Source organism: Pteropus alecto, unplaced genomic scaffold, assembly GCF_000325575.1.
Source record: "Pteropus alecto unplaced genomic scaffold, ASM32557v1 scaffold314, whole genome shotgun sequence".
Taxonomy (NCBI): Eukaryota; Metazoa; Chordata; class Mammalia; order Chiroptera; family Pteropodidae; genus Pteropus; species Pteropus alecto.
Window position 1 is genome coordinate 450,708 of NW_006435849.1, and position 14,958 is coordinate 465,665.

The following is a 14,958-nucleotide window of genomic DNA, read 5'->3' on the forward strand; positions in this document are numbered from 1 at the left end:
CCGCCGCCGCCCCGCGCGCAGGCGCCTTCAAACCAGAAAGGCGCTGAGACACGCCGCCCTGGGGAAGCTCGGCGCCTGCGCAGAGTCCACTCCCCTATACCCCTGAGCTCTAGTACGAGCCACGCCCCCTCGCCCGCGTGAGCGCGCCCGTTCTCCGCGTGTGGGCGGGGCCAGGTCATGAATGATTCATAAGGCGCGTCTCGCCTCCAGGCCTTAACCCGCTTAGGGGTGGAATGTAGTCCCGCTCTGCAACACGAATTCAACAACTATTAAACACCTACTGTGTGCCAGGCCATGTTTTACACATTGACACTAAACAAGGTAGACAAAAATCCCTGACTTCGTGGAACTACTTTCTAGTGAAGAGAGATAACAAAATTTTAAGACATATATATGGTATATTCTAAGATGATTAATGTTATGGAGAAAAATCAAGCATGAGCTGAAGCATAAATAAAATAGAATAGGCTTCGCGGAGGAGGACATTTGAACAAGGACCTGAAATATATACCAAACGGACATGGGGGTTAGGAAAATTGGAATAAATATTGGCTGAGTGGGAAGGTAGGGGATTTTTTTGGACTTGTTTATCTTTATTCATTCAACAAACGTTCACTGAGTACATATTGTGTGCTAGGAACTGTTTTTGGGTGCTGAGGATACAATGCTGAGTGATACGTGTGATTAGTTCTTAAGTGGCTAATACGGGGGGGACGATAAATAAGCAAACAAATGACATTGCTACATTAACAGGCACCTCAAATTTAAATATCTACAGCTGAGCTCCTGATGGTCACCCCCCCAAAAATCCCAGATCAAACCCCAGTCATCCCCATCTCAGCGACTGCTCCCACGCTTCCAGCTGCATCGTTCTCAACTCCTCTGTCTTCACAGCCCACAGCCAATTCTTCAGGAAACTGTTAGTTCCATCTTCAAAGTATATCCAGAATCCACCCACTTTCCCCTGTCCCCATGGCTCCACCCTGGTCCCATCCACCCTCAACCTTGTCTTAGCTTGGACCACTGCAACAGCCTCCTCATTGCTCCCTGCTCCCCCAGCCTCTTTCCCACAAGAGACCAGAGGGAGCCTGTAAACACCTGAGTAAGATCAGGTCTCTGCCTCCTCTGCCTAGAACTCTCCCATCGCATCACACTCAGAATGCAAGTCAAGATTAAGAGGAAAGGCTGTAGTCTCCCCTGGCCCAGCCCAGCCCAGCTTTTGAAACAACTGAGACTCTTGTGGCATCAGTCAGACACAGAAGGTCTTCTATGTCCTGGTTGTCTTGGTCCCCATTTCCCCTCCCAGCTCACCTCCTACTCTGCCCCTGGCTGAGCTCCCGCCAGGACACACTGCAGACCTCCTTGCTCTTTCTGGAACACGCCGGGCATGCTCCAGCTTCAGAGCCTTTGTACGTAGTGACACCTTGTTACCACTGCCTGGATCACTTTCCCCAGATATTCGATCCCTAGGGTTCTCCACCTCCTCTCCTGCCCGTATCTGCAGTAACATCACCTCCTCAGGGAGACTTTCCCTCACTACTTTATTTAAAATAGCATCCCACACTTGCCACGCTTCACCTTTTCCAGACTGTTGATCATCATTGAACTTACTACATGATTATTATATTTATGTCTCCCTCCCAAGAATGTCAACCTGTGAGAGTGGGGCTCGTTGTTTTGGTCATTGCTGTATCCCTCCCTAGTCCTTGAAGCAATGTCTGGCTCAAGAAAGAAATTTAATAAACCCTAAGTGAATGAATGAATGGACTTAAAACCATGGTGAGAAATTTGAAATTTTTTTTATTGAAATAAGATTGACATCCAATGGATTTTATTCTAAAGGTAATGGGAAGTTAAGGGAGGATTTTAAGCAGGGCTAAGATCTGATTCAGCTGTTCACAGGGTGCCCCGGCCACACAAGGGAAAAAGGCTGTAGAAGGTGGAGTGATCACAAGACCAGTGAGGAAGCTGCTACAATTGTCAAGACGCGGGTGGACAAGACCAGGATCTTGGAGCAGAGAGCCGTGGCACAGGGGCAGTGAGAGGATTAGGGGAACTGGAGCTGACATCACTTACTGCTATGAATTTGATTAAGGGTGGGTGAATGCAGGAACGAGAGAGAAGAATCGAGATGCAGGATGGCTCCTAGGTTTTGGACCTAGGCAACAGAGGAGTGTAAAAATCTTTATTGAATTCAGGGAAGGTCTTGAAGGGAATGGTTGTCAGGGAAGGTAAGAAAGTGAGGGTTTGAGCTGGACCAGAGCAGGAACTGGCTGACAGCATGAAAGGGGATTGTGTCACAGGTAACTGGGGTGAGGATTAGAAAACACGGCTCCTTCAGGTACGGGAGCTGCGAGGATCTCTCCCCAGCTTTCTCAAAGACACTAGAAGAGATCCAATGGGAAGCAAAGGAAGGGGACAAGGCCCGGGTAGCAGCCCATTTTCCCAGGAGATGCTGGGGCCTGGCCAAAGACCTGGGAGTGTTGGCAGTCGCTAAGGCTGGCTGGGCTGGGCTGGGGCAGGCAGCCTCTTCCTGCCTGACTTGGTGAACAAGCCCAGGACTCCTATGCTGGGCCTGGTCAGCAGGGAAAGGCCCTCGGGCGATGGGCCATCTGCTCCTCCCTGCCTCTCGCTGTGATCACTGAGAAACCTCCCAGACCTAGGGCACAACAGAGACAGGGCAATGTTTAAACTAAGGACTCCCTTAGTCAGCTGAGGTCATTTCCCTGCAGCCATCCACAGCCCGCTCAGTAGTAGCAGCTGCTGTCTGTTGAGGGTCAAGGGTCAACAGGGCAGAGGCTCAGAGGGGCAGGAAGAGACTGGAAGGGGCGCTGAGAGAAGGGGTATGGCCGATGGGCCCTAGTTTTAGGTTCACCAATTCCTCACCACTTCTCGGAATTCTCCGGAAGGCAGTCAGAACTGATTAAGGGCTGTGTCCCATTATGTATGCTACTTAAGCAAAACAAAGGCGGCCGTGTCCTCCCAGGGTGGGAACCTGAACAGATACTGGGATGTCTTGAAGTGACTAGGAAGCAGCTGAAATAGCAGCCCTGAACCTGAGCAAGCAAGACAGGTGACAAGTTCAAGACCTCTTGCTGCGTGCCAAGGTGCTCTGGTCATTAACTCATGGCAGCTACCAAAGTGAGCACTCCTGCAGCTGGAAGACTGAGGCGAGGCGTGGGGTTAACAAGCCCAAAGGCCACTAGGCTGGGGCCTGATCTCAGGCAGTCCTCCACCAGAGCCTGGCCTCTTTGCTGCTCAAAGGACGATCCTCTTGGAGCAAACGCAGGTTGGCAGAGAGGGACAGGATGTGGCTTCCAAAGGAGACAGTCATTTCCTCTTCCCCGCTGGGGCCACGGCCAGTTGTGCAGGTTGTGTCCTACACAAGGGCACCTGCCAAGTGAGTGAGTGGGAACTGTGCCCACCCCGAGGGGGGCCTTTTGATAACCATGCAAATAGGATAGCAGCATCCGTCTCCCTCCTGCTGTCCCCAAGAGCTGGCTCCCAGGCCTGAGCTGCAGAAGTACACTTTGTCCCCAGGATTTGGACACACCCTAGTTCCTGGCTCCTGCTCCAGGTTTGGAACCCAGGGCAAAGGGTGTCCTGCCCTGCCCTGGCTTCCCAAGTCCCTGCCCAATGGATGGGTGTGAGCGCAGGTGGATCAGGCAGGGTCGGCAGGGCTGTCAGCTTGGGCACTGCCACTGCCCCCTCTCTGTAGGCAAAGTTCAGTCATAGAAGAATGAAGAGCTCCCTTACAGGCAGCTGCCAGCCCACACTAAGGACTACATCTACCTTGGAATTTCATTTCCTCCATCTTTCCGCAAAGGTAGTTCCTGCTGTCCCCACCCGCTTCCTCTAGATAAATAGGCATAAAGGCACTAGCCTAAGGTCACTCTGCCAGAATGCCTGGAATACCTGTGTGTAAAATGGGAAAGATAAAGCCAGTTAAGGATCAGTGACACGAGCTAGGCCTCTAGCAGACAGAAGCAGGAGATGGGGGCTGGGGTACATGGCCTGGCTGAAAATCCAAATTTTCTTGTGAAGTCTCTCTGAATAAGAACGCTGGGGACTAGTTTGCAACCTTGGGGACAAACTCTTCTGAGTCTGAAATTAACAATGACTCCTGTTTTCTATGCACTAACAGGCAAGGACCTTGTTTGAGACCTTTACTGGCAAAGGTCATGAAATCCTCATAACCAAGGACACACAACGGGTTGAGCAGCATCCAGGATTGGCTGCGGCCAGAATCCTCCCCCATTCACCCTTTCAGCCACTGCCCTGGGCCACTAGTGCCTGTACCTGCGAGGCCCAAGGGCACAGGTGTGCCTCCCCCCACCAGGAACCTCAGGCTGTTTCACAAAGGCAGAAAAGCCCAGGCTAGGGCCAGCTGCAGGGCTGGGCTCCTGTCTCATTCACGTCTCCTCCTTCTTACTGACTCACTCACGGACACCTGACCTACACTGATGACAGGACAGGTCAGGAAGTGGGGGGGTGGAAGGTCCGCTGCTGAGGCCCAGCCGGGGAGGAAGTCAAGCTGCGAGCAAGGCTTTCTTGTACATATGCGCCTCTGCATACGATGGAGTTACATCCTGATAAAGTTCAAAATACCATTAAGTTGAAAAGGCATTTAATACGCCTAACCACCTGAACATCATAGCTCAGCTGGCTGACCTTAAACTGCTCAGAACACGTATATTAGCCTATGGCTGACACTGCCCAGCATCATGAGAGTTTTGTACCACATATTGCCAGTCCAGGAAAAGAACAAAGTTCAAAACTGGAAGCATGGTTTCTACTGAGTATTGCTTTCGCAAAACTGTAAAGTTGAAAATCATAATTCGGGGACTGTATGTACAACTCAGTGGAAGGAGTGTGATGTCATACATAGTCCTCATGTGGTTAAGAGCCAGCTGACCGCATTGGAAGGGAAAAAAGGAGGTAGAAGCCCTGCCACTGGGGGTTCCAGCAAATGGCCAGCTCCTGGGCGCCCTCTGGTGGGCGAAGGGCAGGGGCAGGAAGCCAATGAGGAGACGACGAGGCTAAGAAGTCAACGAATCTTTATTAAACGCCAGCAAAGTTACTGGGAGGAGGCCATGATGCTGGACACACCTGTTGAGAAGAGAAGGGGGGACCAGCATCAATGTGAGAAGAATGGGAGATGAACCTAGAGCCAACGACCACAGCACCCAAACTAGTGAGCAGCAGATCACAACCCCCTTCTGGGCCTTAGTCACCATCACAAAAGCAGTTTGAAGAAGTCCTTAAAGAACTGGACTCTGAGGTAAGGAGGTCTAGGTTCAGATATCAGCTTTGCCATGTACCAGGTACATCAGCTTCCCCATCTGAACAAAGCATCTACCCACAGGAGCACAGGATTGAGCGACATGATTAGAACAATTCCTGGTACTGAGTGTTATTCATTGCTATCATAACACACTTTTTGAAAGATACTGAATGGTGGGCCTGCATCTCCTCCCTGCAGAACCCCAACACGATGGGCACATTTCATTTAGAGCAAGAGTCCACGGTCCCCAAGTGTGGAGAAGACGGTCCACTCAATTTGGTTCCTCAATGAAGTACCACATTAACTGGTTTGTACTGAGAAACCACACTGTACCAATGTGAACCTTTAATGACACCCACCTTGAAGGGTGATATGAGGACCCAACAACTTAAGTATAAGGAACTACGATGTCACAGTATCCCTCATAATTATTGGTACTGTCTTCCCCACTTTTTAGATGAGAAAACCAAAGCACAGAGCAGTGAAATCACTTGCCCAAAGTCACGCAGCTACAAAGCAGAGAACCAAGATCCCCAACCAGCCAACTCGGCTCCGGAGACTGCACTTTCTGGTGATTGCTGCATCTCAGCAGACGCCAGGGCTGAGGCCCGGGAGCCCCGAGGACAAACGACAGATAACGAGATAGAGCCCCTGGGACCAGTAAGGGTGTGGGGACACGTCACAAGGCTCCTCCAGGCCCTGGGAAGTCTTGAGTGCAGCAGGGCATGACACAGGGCCTGGAAGTCCCAGGGGAGGACACCAAGCACCACCTTGTCATTCCTCCCTGGGTGGCAGGCCTGTGACAGAAGAGGTCAGCAGAGTCTGGCAGATGCAGATTTCCCAGCCCTGAACCAAAACAAATCACTCCAGGTCCTGGGGAGCCCCAGCCCTGGTCTCTGTGGAAGGGCTTCCCCTTAGACCCACAGCCTGAGGCCTCGGGCCACCACTCACTGTCAAAGTCAATCTTCTCCACGATGTTCTTGGGCTTAATGCTCTCTTCCTGGCTACAGATGAAGATCTGGCCCGACTCATCAGCACTCCAGCCGTACTTGCTCATCCACACCTTTAGCTGGCTGTCTGCAGGTGACACAGGCAGCACAGGAGCTTCAGTTACTCAGATCCCACAGCCCCAGGGGGCCTGAGAGCCAAAGGCCAGGGCACCCTCCTTGCCCAACTGCTTCAGAAGCTACCGATATCTTCTGTCTGGGCAGCAGCAGCAGCCAGACTGTCCCTGGGTCAGCCCCGCGGTTATAGTTCATTATCCAAATGGCCGCCAGGGGGAGCCTTTTCGCTTTCAGACCCTTACCATCACCTGGGCTTTGTTTCAGCTTTTATTCTATATTCACCTCTTTTATCTCCCAGAGCAACTATTGGTTCCTAATAACAGCAGTATATTTACTTATTTGCTTTCTCCCACAACAAACACGAAATGGTTAAAAACCATATCAACACTACCACTAACAATAAGCCTATGGCGCCAGGTTTGAAATTTCTTTGCAGTTCTTTTTCGCTCTTAGAAAATATGCCACTTGGGATGTAGGACCAGACAGTGTTACTGCTACTTGAAAGAATTCCTGTATAATTATCTCCAATTTGATACAGATTCATCTGCTTCTTTTTATTTTCAAAGAGTTGTTTCATCTTCTTTTGACTTAATTTCACTTTTTTTTTTAAGGACAGTTTCTTTAAATATTTATTTGGGGGAGGGGACACCTACTCAATTGGAGGTCTTTTATTTTTTTACATGAATTCCTGGGGAATGGGCTCCAGCAGCTCATGCTCCTTTCCATTCATTCTCACAGTGTGTTTTTCTGGGTGGAGCAGGCTGGCGCTTCAGCTGAACCCAGATACCTTCCTCTTTGGCTCCCTTCTTTCTTTGATCATTTTCCTTCACACATTTCAGGAAGCCATCTCTGCTCTTAGAGTGCTTCATATGCTCAATACGTACATTAATTCTCTCGACAAGAATCGTGCCCTTAACTTGTTTGTTTACATGAATGCCAACTGCATGCTGGGTAACACTGTAGACTCCTCCAGTTTTGCCATGGTAACACCGGTGGGGAGTGCTTTTTTGAACAGTGCCCATTCCCTTGATGTCTGCGATATTACCTTTCTTGAAGCTTTGCATGTTCATAGCCAAAGGAATAACTCCATGTTTTCTAAAAGGCCTGGAGAACACATAGCAGGGGCCTGTCCTCTTTCTCTTTGTGTTGGCCATTTTTGATGAATTACTGAAAGATGGAGGTTCTGGCCAAAAGGCTAATTTCATTTTCAAGTAAGTAAAACACCTATCTGATATAAAATGCTTAGTATAGTGCCTGACACAAAGTATCCAATAAAAGTTAGCTTCCACTAAAAATCAAACAAACAAAAAACCAAAAACAAACATCCTACAAAAACTACCTGGATCAAAGGCAAAACTAAGGTACTCAGAGAATCTCACCTTCAACCTACCCCTCTCCAGCCTGTTCTCACTCCTCACTTCTGCCCCATTAGTTTCCAAAAAATTTTCCTTCCTGTTTATTTTTGCAAAAATGAGCAACTACTTTATACACACATACACACACTATTTTTTTTTCTTTTTGGAAGGATCTTTCAACAACATAAATTGGTCACGTCCCTCCCTGCTCAGAACCCTTCTATGGCTCCATCTCACTCGGGGTAAAGGTCAAAGTCCTCAGGAGGCCCCGCTTTATCTGGAGATCTCACTCCTACCGGCACCCCTCTGCCCTGGCTCCCCGCAATTCACTCTGCTTCAGCCACAGGATCCTCACGTTTGTTCTGCCCTCGGGCTGCCCGCATCATTCCACCGAAGCAACGCCCTGTCCCACTCTACAAGCTGTCTTGAAAGACTTGTCACTGGACATGTACATCTTAATTTGTTATCTGTTATACTACCTCTGTGAGAATAAATCTGAGCCATTTTGTTTGTTCACTGCCATGTCCCAGGGGCCAAGAACAGTGTCTGGCAGAGTAGACATTCAATAATTTATGCAGAACAAATGAATGAATGTCATTGATCTCTCCCAAAGAAGGAGATGTCTTAAACAGAGTCTTTACTTCATCCCTGGGCTGGGCCTTTGCTAATGAGCGGGTGAGGCTGGGGTGCGTCCATCGGAGGAGCTGGCTGAAGCCCACTGCCCTGACCACCCCAACCTATTAGACTGGCAAGGGGGACCTGGCAAGGGACTTACCTGTCAGGTCTCCGAGCATCTCAGCCAGTAGCCAGCGATCGATGTGCTGGTAAGTGATGCCCACGACATGGCAGATAACTGTGGAGGTCAGGGACAAAGATGGTAAAGAGCCCAGAACCCTGCCACTCCACCTTCTCCCTGCTGGGGAGCCCGGGCTCAGGGAGGGACTTACATTTCCGGACAGAATCTTCAAAACCAGTTATACCTTCCAAGAGGTCCATGTTTTCGTCCAGGGCTTGCTGTGAGAGGGGTGACAATGTTGACGATAATGTTAACGTTGCAGAGCTGGGTTTGACCCTGGCAGGCAGAACCCACAATCCCAAGAGAGGGGATAGATGCAGATTAGCTAACTGCACTCAGCCACCTCCCCTTGCTGTTTCACTGAGAGAAAAGGCCTGCCACGCACGGCCCACGGTGCCCTGCGGGGTCTGACCCTCACCTGTGCCCTTCCCCCCATTCACCCCCAATCCAGTCACGGGGCCTCCTCACTCCCTCAGTCGCGCCAGGCACCAGCCCACCTCAGGGCCTCTGCACTGCCTGTTCTTGTGTCTGGAACTCTTCTCCCCTGTGGCTAGCACCCTCACTTCCTTCAGATCTCTGCTCAAATGTCACCTTCTCAGCAAGGGCTCCCGCCAACATTAGTGGGGGACATGAGGAAGCCACAGGATGAGGAGGAGCAGCCAGTGAGGTGGGAGGAAAGCCAGGATGCTCCTGGAGCCAAGTGATGAAACGGTCTGAGGGAACAGTGGATGACTGCCCTGTCAAAGGGGCTGACGGGACACATAAGACGGGGCCTGAAAACGACCTACTGGGCCCAGGATCAGGGAGGCGTCTGCTGATCTGGACAACAGCAGTGTCACGGAGCGTTCATGTTGGGAACTGGGGGGTGGGGGTGAGGCAGAAGGTTGGTCACAAAAGCCTGAGTGAAGTGGGTTCGAGTGAGCATGGGGAGCCAGGGACACCGAGCACAGCCAAGCTGCCCCAGGAGCAGGTGACCGACAGCCGCAAGTCGCCTGAGACTGAAGAGTTTCCAGGAATGTGGGACTTCTAGTTTTAAAACCAGGAAAGACCTGGGCAAACTGGGACAGCTGGTCCCCAGAGGCTGAAGGGGAGCAGAGAAGGGGGCAGGAGGCGGACTGCGGGGGAAACGTGGAGGTCAGTGAGCGCTCTCTTTTTCAGGCTAGAACTAACGGCAAGGGAGACGTGTTCGATGGTGACAGAAACAACCAAGAAAGGCCACATTTGCTGTTATGAGACAATGGGGAAAACTGCTGTTGTGACACCACTAAGTAGGCACAAGGGAAAGGGGTCGGTGCACCAGAGGGGTAGGGGGCGGTGGCCTGAGATGAGAGGGACGTGCATCCACTAAAACCAAAAAGTGCTCGTTTGGCTGTGATGGACGTCAGGGCCGGCCAGGGGCGTGTGTGAGGTCTCTGGCTGCTTCCATCTTCCTACGTAGCAGGACGCTGGACCAGAAGCTGAGGTGAGAAGGGGGCGGGGGAGCAGGCGTGCAGCTGTCCAGCAGAGCCGGGGAGGGACCCACTGAGGAGGAAAGCAAAGACTAGGCCGGGAGTTGCCGAGGGCCATGGACCTGGGCTGTCACAGCCTCGACGGCCTTCTCTCCAGCCTCGCTGATCCTCTCGGATATGTGTGTGGGGGTGCGGGGTGGGGGATGGGAATGCACAGCTTAAGCTAAAGGAGGAAGCAGAACAGAGGACTGGGGGCGCTGGTCAGTCCGAGAATATCGGCTTGGAGACCTCAAAGGGGTGAGCTGGGAAGCTAGGAGTGGTCAGAGGGTGGAAACGTCTGACATTCATGGCCAGAGGAGGAAACGATCACTGCTACAGACGTCTAGGGCAGCGGTTCCCACTTGGGAAGCTGCAGGAGTGGAAGAGCAGGGCAGGGAGAATGTTCAGGCCATGGAGGTTCTTTGCTGGAAAAACGTGTCAGCCCCAGCCCTGTGGGCACAGGGGACTACCTGGGAACCCTGGCTCCACATGAGGATGACAATTCCATGCAACCACGCTCGCAAAGCCCTGAGCACTGGGCCCATCGCCGTGCATGATCAATCAGCGTGCGTGGGCCTTACTTACTGCAGTCCACCGTGTGGCCCAGGAACCCACTCCGCCCCTGGACCCAAGGGAAGTTACCCAGAAGGCCTGGAAGTGGCACGTCTCCAGCAGGTCTCCGAGGTACAAAATCTGCCGGATGGGCCGTTCTTCTTGCTGGAGGAGGCCGCGTTAAGGGCAAATGGCCACGGAGCCCCGGGAGGCTGCTGCTGAGTCCTGGACCAGCCCTTCCTGCCCACCTCCTCCTGTTCACTGCAGCTGGGTTGTAATGGCAAAAGGTGACAGAACAACCTAATCATCCATTGAGGGGGACAATTATATCCATGGTCCACCCACAGAGATTGAGCCAACTTGTAGAGAACTGATAGGGAGAACGTGACGAGACGCACTGTGACGTGAAAAACGCAAGATGCAGAACCGTGCGCCTAACACACACACCTATGTAACTGCAGGATCTGGGGACAGGTCCCCAAGAGCTGTAAACAACTGCTGCCTCCTGGGAGGGAAGTGGAGTGGCTGTGGGACAAGGGAGGGGGAAAAAAAAAAAGCCTAATTTTTTTACTCTACACTTTTTTGTACTTTTAGTATCACATGCCTATATTTCTAAGCCACCAGAAGAGACTCCTGGGGAAGGTGAACAATCTCTCAGGCAGGCATTCCCATGGACCTACCTGGCAGAGAAGGCTCAGTGAGTAAGCTGCCATTTCTTAGCCACTAATGGGCAGGTAGGTGTGACAGCCCTGGGACTGTGAGTGCTACAAGCACAGGGCCCAGCATGGGTGGGGGACTCTGCCAACTTTCTCAAGTGACTGAAGAATAGCTGGAGGCTCATCTGGCCAAGTGTTGGACCAGCGGCAAAGCAAGCGGGTCGGGTGTGCGGGGGGTGGGGGACCCAGTTCACCAATTTTCATTTAACATTTTCTCACCAAAGGCCAGTACTGGGCCAGGCACCGAGGATATATATGCTCATGGGATTCTTTCTAAAGCATAAATCCACCCCTATCACTCTGCAGCATTAATTCCTTCCAATATGCCTTTTCTGAGTCTGAAATCCACTTTGAAATCTGTGGCATGACTATGCCCAACTTCTTCTACGGCCTCTGAAAGACGGCAATGAGCTCTGCTTTTCCTCCAGGCCTCCTTACATACTGTTCCTTCTGCCTGGATCTGTCTTACCTATAGCTTCACTTAACTGATCTATCAGATGGCCCGTCCTCTGGCCCCTCTAACCCTATGCCCTGACTACTCCAAGCTGTCACTGACAGGGGACCTGTTTCCTGCACTGCACTGTGAGCTCTGTGAGGGCAGGGGCCAAGCCGGTCTCAGCCACCAGAGTCCCAGGCCCACCCAGCACCAGGCCACCCCTGGAGCAGGCAGGTACTCAGGATTTGTGGCTGAACTCACAGAACACTCCCCCGCGCCGCCCCTCCCGCATCCACCCAGGCCCAGGAGCTGGAAGGATACATGTGCCTGGTCGATCATGCACTTGCACAGCGTGAAATCGGTATGGGGAAGGTTGGTGAGGGCCTTTAGCAGGATCTGGGCGGTGACCGTGGTCTGAAAGAAGGCTGGGTTGAACTGGTACCTGGGAAGGAGAACGAAAACACAGCAAGAGTGGCATCTCCGGGTCCCAGAGCCTCACCAGGTGCTAGGCAGGGTGCACACTGCTTTGGCTTGGAGCCCAGGAGCTGGACATGCCCGGGCTCCGATCTCAAGTACAACACTCTCTGGCTGTGTGACCTTACCCTCCCTGACCCCATTTTCCTGCCCTGTAGACAGGGACAGTTAGTCCTCACAACCACCCAGCGAGGCAGACACTGTTAAGTGACTCGCAAACGCGTACATAAGTAGCAGGCTGGAACGATGGTCAAGGTTCTGGAGCCAGACAGCTCGGGTTTAAACTTCTCTGCGGAGTGACCTTGGACTACTGATTACAAATTCTCTGTACATCAGTTTCCTCCCCTGCAAAAGGGGACAATAACAACCTTATCTACCTCGCAAGGGCAAGAGAGCATCTGAGTTAACAGATACAAAGCGTAGAGCATAGCAGCTACCAGAGTGAGCGCTAAGCGGCTGTTACCACGATAACCATCTACCTAGCCCCACAAATACAAGTGCTGTTATCTCCATTTTCCAGATGTCAAAACTGAGGCTCTGCAAGCTATAAAAATTACACAGCTGGTAGTGTGTGAACAAAGCACCGAGGGGGAAGAACCCAAGCATCCGTCAACAGCATGGATAATTAGGACACAGTCACACAGTGCAACACTATACAGCAATGACAACAAGCGAACCACAGCCCCATGGGAAATGGGTGGATCTCACAAACCCAGTGCTGAGTGGAAGATGCCAGATGCAGAAGAACTCACGCTGTAGGACTACATTTGTATCAAGTTCGAAGCAGACGAACCTGAGCTAAGCTCATCAGGATGAATGTGTCAAATAAAGCCAGACCATGAGAGTATAAGAGTGGTTGCCAGGGTGAGCGGTGGGGGTGGCTGGCACAAAACATGGGGCAAAGGGCCTGGGGCACTAGCAACACTCAATTTTGCAATAGGAATGGTGATCACAGGGGCATTCATTTATAATTACTTGTTAAGCTATATACAATCCCTTGGCATTCACAAGAGATTGGTTTCAGGAGCACTTGTGTATACTGAAATCCACAGATGCCCAAGTTCCTTTTATGAAATGGCACAGTATTTGCATACAACCTAAGCACATCCTCTCATATACTTTAAACCATCTCTTGATTACTTAAAATACCCAACATAATGTAACTACTATGTAAAGAGTAGTTACACTGTATTGTTTAGGGAATGATGACAAGAATCTGTACGTGTTCAGTACAGACGCAACCATCGTAGGCCAACCTACATAGTACACATCAGCAACATCATATTTTTGGAGGAATATTTTCAGTCTTCGGTGGGTTGAATCCATGGATGCAGAACCCATGGATTTGGAGGATTGGCTGTATTTGTTTTATGTACTAGCCTGTATTTGTTTTGTCATTATTTTTTTAAAATCCATCCTTTCTCCTGCCCTAACTTCCTTAGCTTCCTGGTCTTGCACACCAAAAGAAGCTACGTCCTGCAGGCTGCACCCAACTCCCGCTCCACCCAGTGTTGGGAGTGGTACCCTGCTGGCTGCTGGCATGGGGGAGGAGTTGGAGGCAAACACTCACAGCTTCAGGACAGCCAGGTTGGCTTCCAGATCATAGGCATTCTCCTTGGCCTGTGTCTCCACATAGCGCTCCAGGGTGGCCAGATTCTCAGGATTATACCTAGAGGAGAATCGAGATAGATGAGCTGAGAGGAGACGGACTGAGGCCAGCCACTTTATTGGGGGTGGGCACAGTAACCTGCTACTCCCCATTTCCTTTCTTCCCTTTATATCTGGCACTGGCCACTAGCTCTACCTAAATCCTGAATCGGCTCTATAAACTCTAAAGAAACTTATCCACATCCCAGACCTGAGTCTAAGCTCTAAACTCCCTCAGAGCCTGGGATGCTTCCCCAACCTCTCAGACAACCAGTCATTGCAGCCTGTATATCTGGCCTCCTGGACATCTTTGCCATCCACTCCTTCCTCCCCTCTCCAAGCCCCCACCCTGGTCTAGCCCCATCCTAGCCTCCCTAGCTTCCGCCATTCCAATCCTGACCAACCTGCCTGTGCTTCCTCTATCATAGCTCTGACTGCTCCCAGCTATCCCTGTCTATTGTCGGTTTTGTATGGACTCTAAACTGAGAACTCCGTGAAAGCATGGTCTGCGGCTGTCTTGGTCACCTCTTGGTCCCCAGCATTGCTCAGCACTGAAAGACTTTAGTGAACGTATGTTGAATGAATGACGAGGGGGAAAGAAGAGAAAGATGAACAGGCACTGAGAGGCACAATGAGAGGCTGAGGAGCAGAGAGGAAACTGAGGAGCTGAGAGAGGCCTTAACGCCACTGAAGAGAGGAGCTGAGTGGTAGGCAAGGCTATCTCCTGCCTCTAGGCTTTTGCAGTGCTGTTGACTTAAACATCTCCCCCAGGATGACTGGGAAGTCCCACCCCGAGCAAACCCAGGATCCTGACCACTCCTGTCATCTCCAGAAATCCTTTCCTCCACCCGGCCTGGCCAGACGCGCTCCCACCGACCGGGCTCAGACCTGTCGATACCCTTGAGCAACTTGCCCACGTTCGCTCTCATCTGCTCAAACATCGCCATAGCTGCCGTCGCGCCCCACACCCGGGCTGGAGCCGAAGTCCCAGCCGGCGCGGCGTCCTCGAGGACCGGAAGAGGAAAAGACGGCGGAAACGGAAACTACGTCGCTGTTTTCTCCCCAGCGCCGGGGCGGGTGTAGGGGAGAAAGCTCCCTTTTGCGGCGGCTACGCTTTCTGGCTGCCACGTGACTTCTCTCCAGAGGG

At 51.5% G+C, this 14,958-nt stretch overlaps 1 protein-coding gene across 1 annotated transcript; it reads right to left on the reverse strand.

Moving 5' to 3' along the window:
* Positions 1–5,040: 5,040 nt before the first annotated feature.
* On the reverse strand, positions 5,041–14,943 carry EIF3K (eukaryotic translation initiation factor 3 subunit K). The gene is made up of 8 exons (XM_006911708.3): positions 14,700–14,943; positions 13,735–13,833; positions 12,012–12,132; positions 10,629–10,703; positions 8,651–8,717; positions 8,479–8,556; positions 6,236–6,361; positions 5,041–5,109 (listed from the first exon to the last, which is right to left on the reverse strand). The coding sequence occupies exons 1-8, from the start codon at positions 14,756–14,758 to the stop codon at positions 5,078–5,080; spliced, it is 657 nt and encodes a 218-aa protein (XP_006911770.1). The 5' UTR covers positions 14,759–14,943; the 3' UTR covers positions 5,041–5,077.
* Between the last annotated feature and the right edge of the window lie 15 nt (positions 14,944–14,958).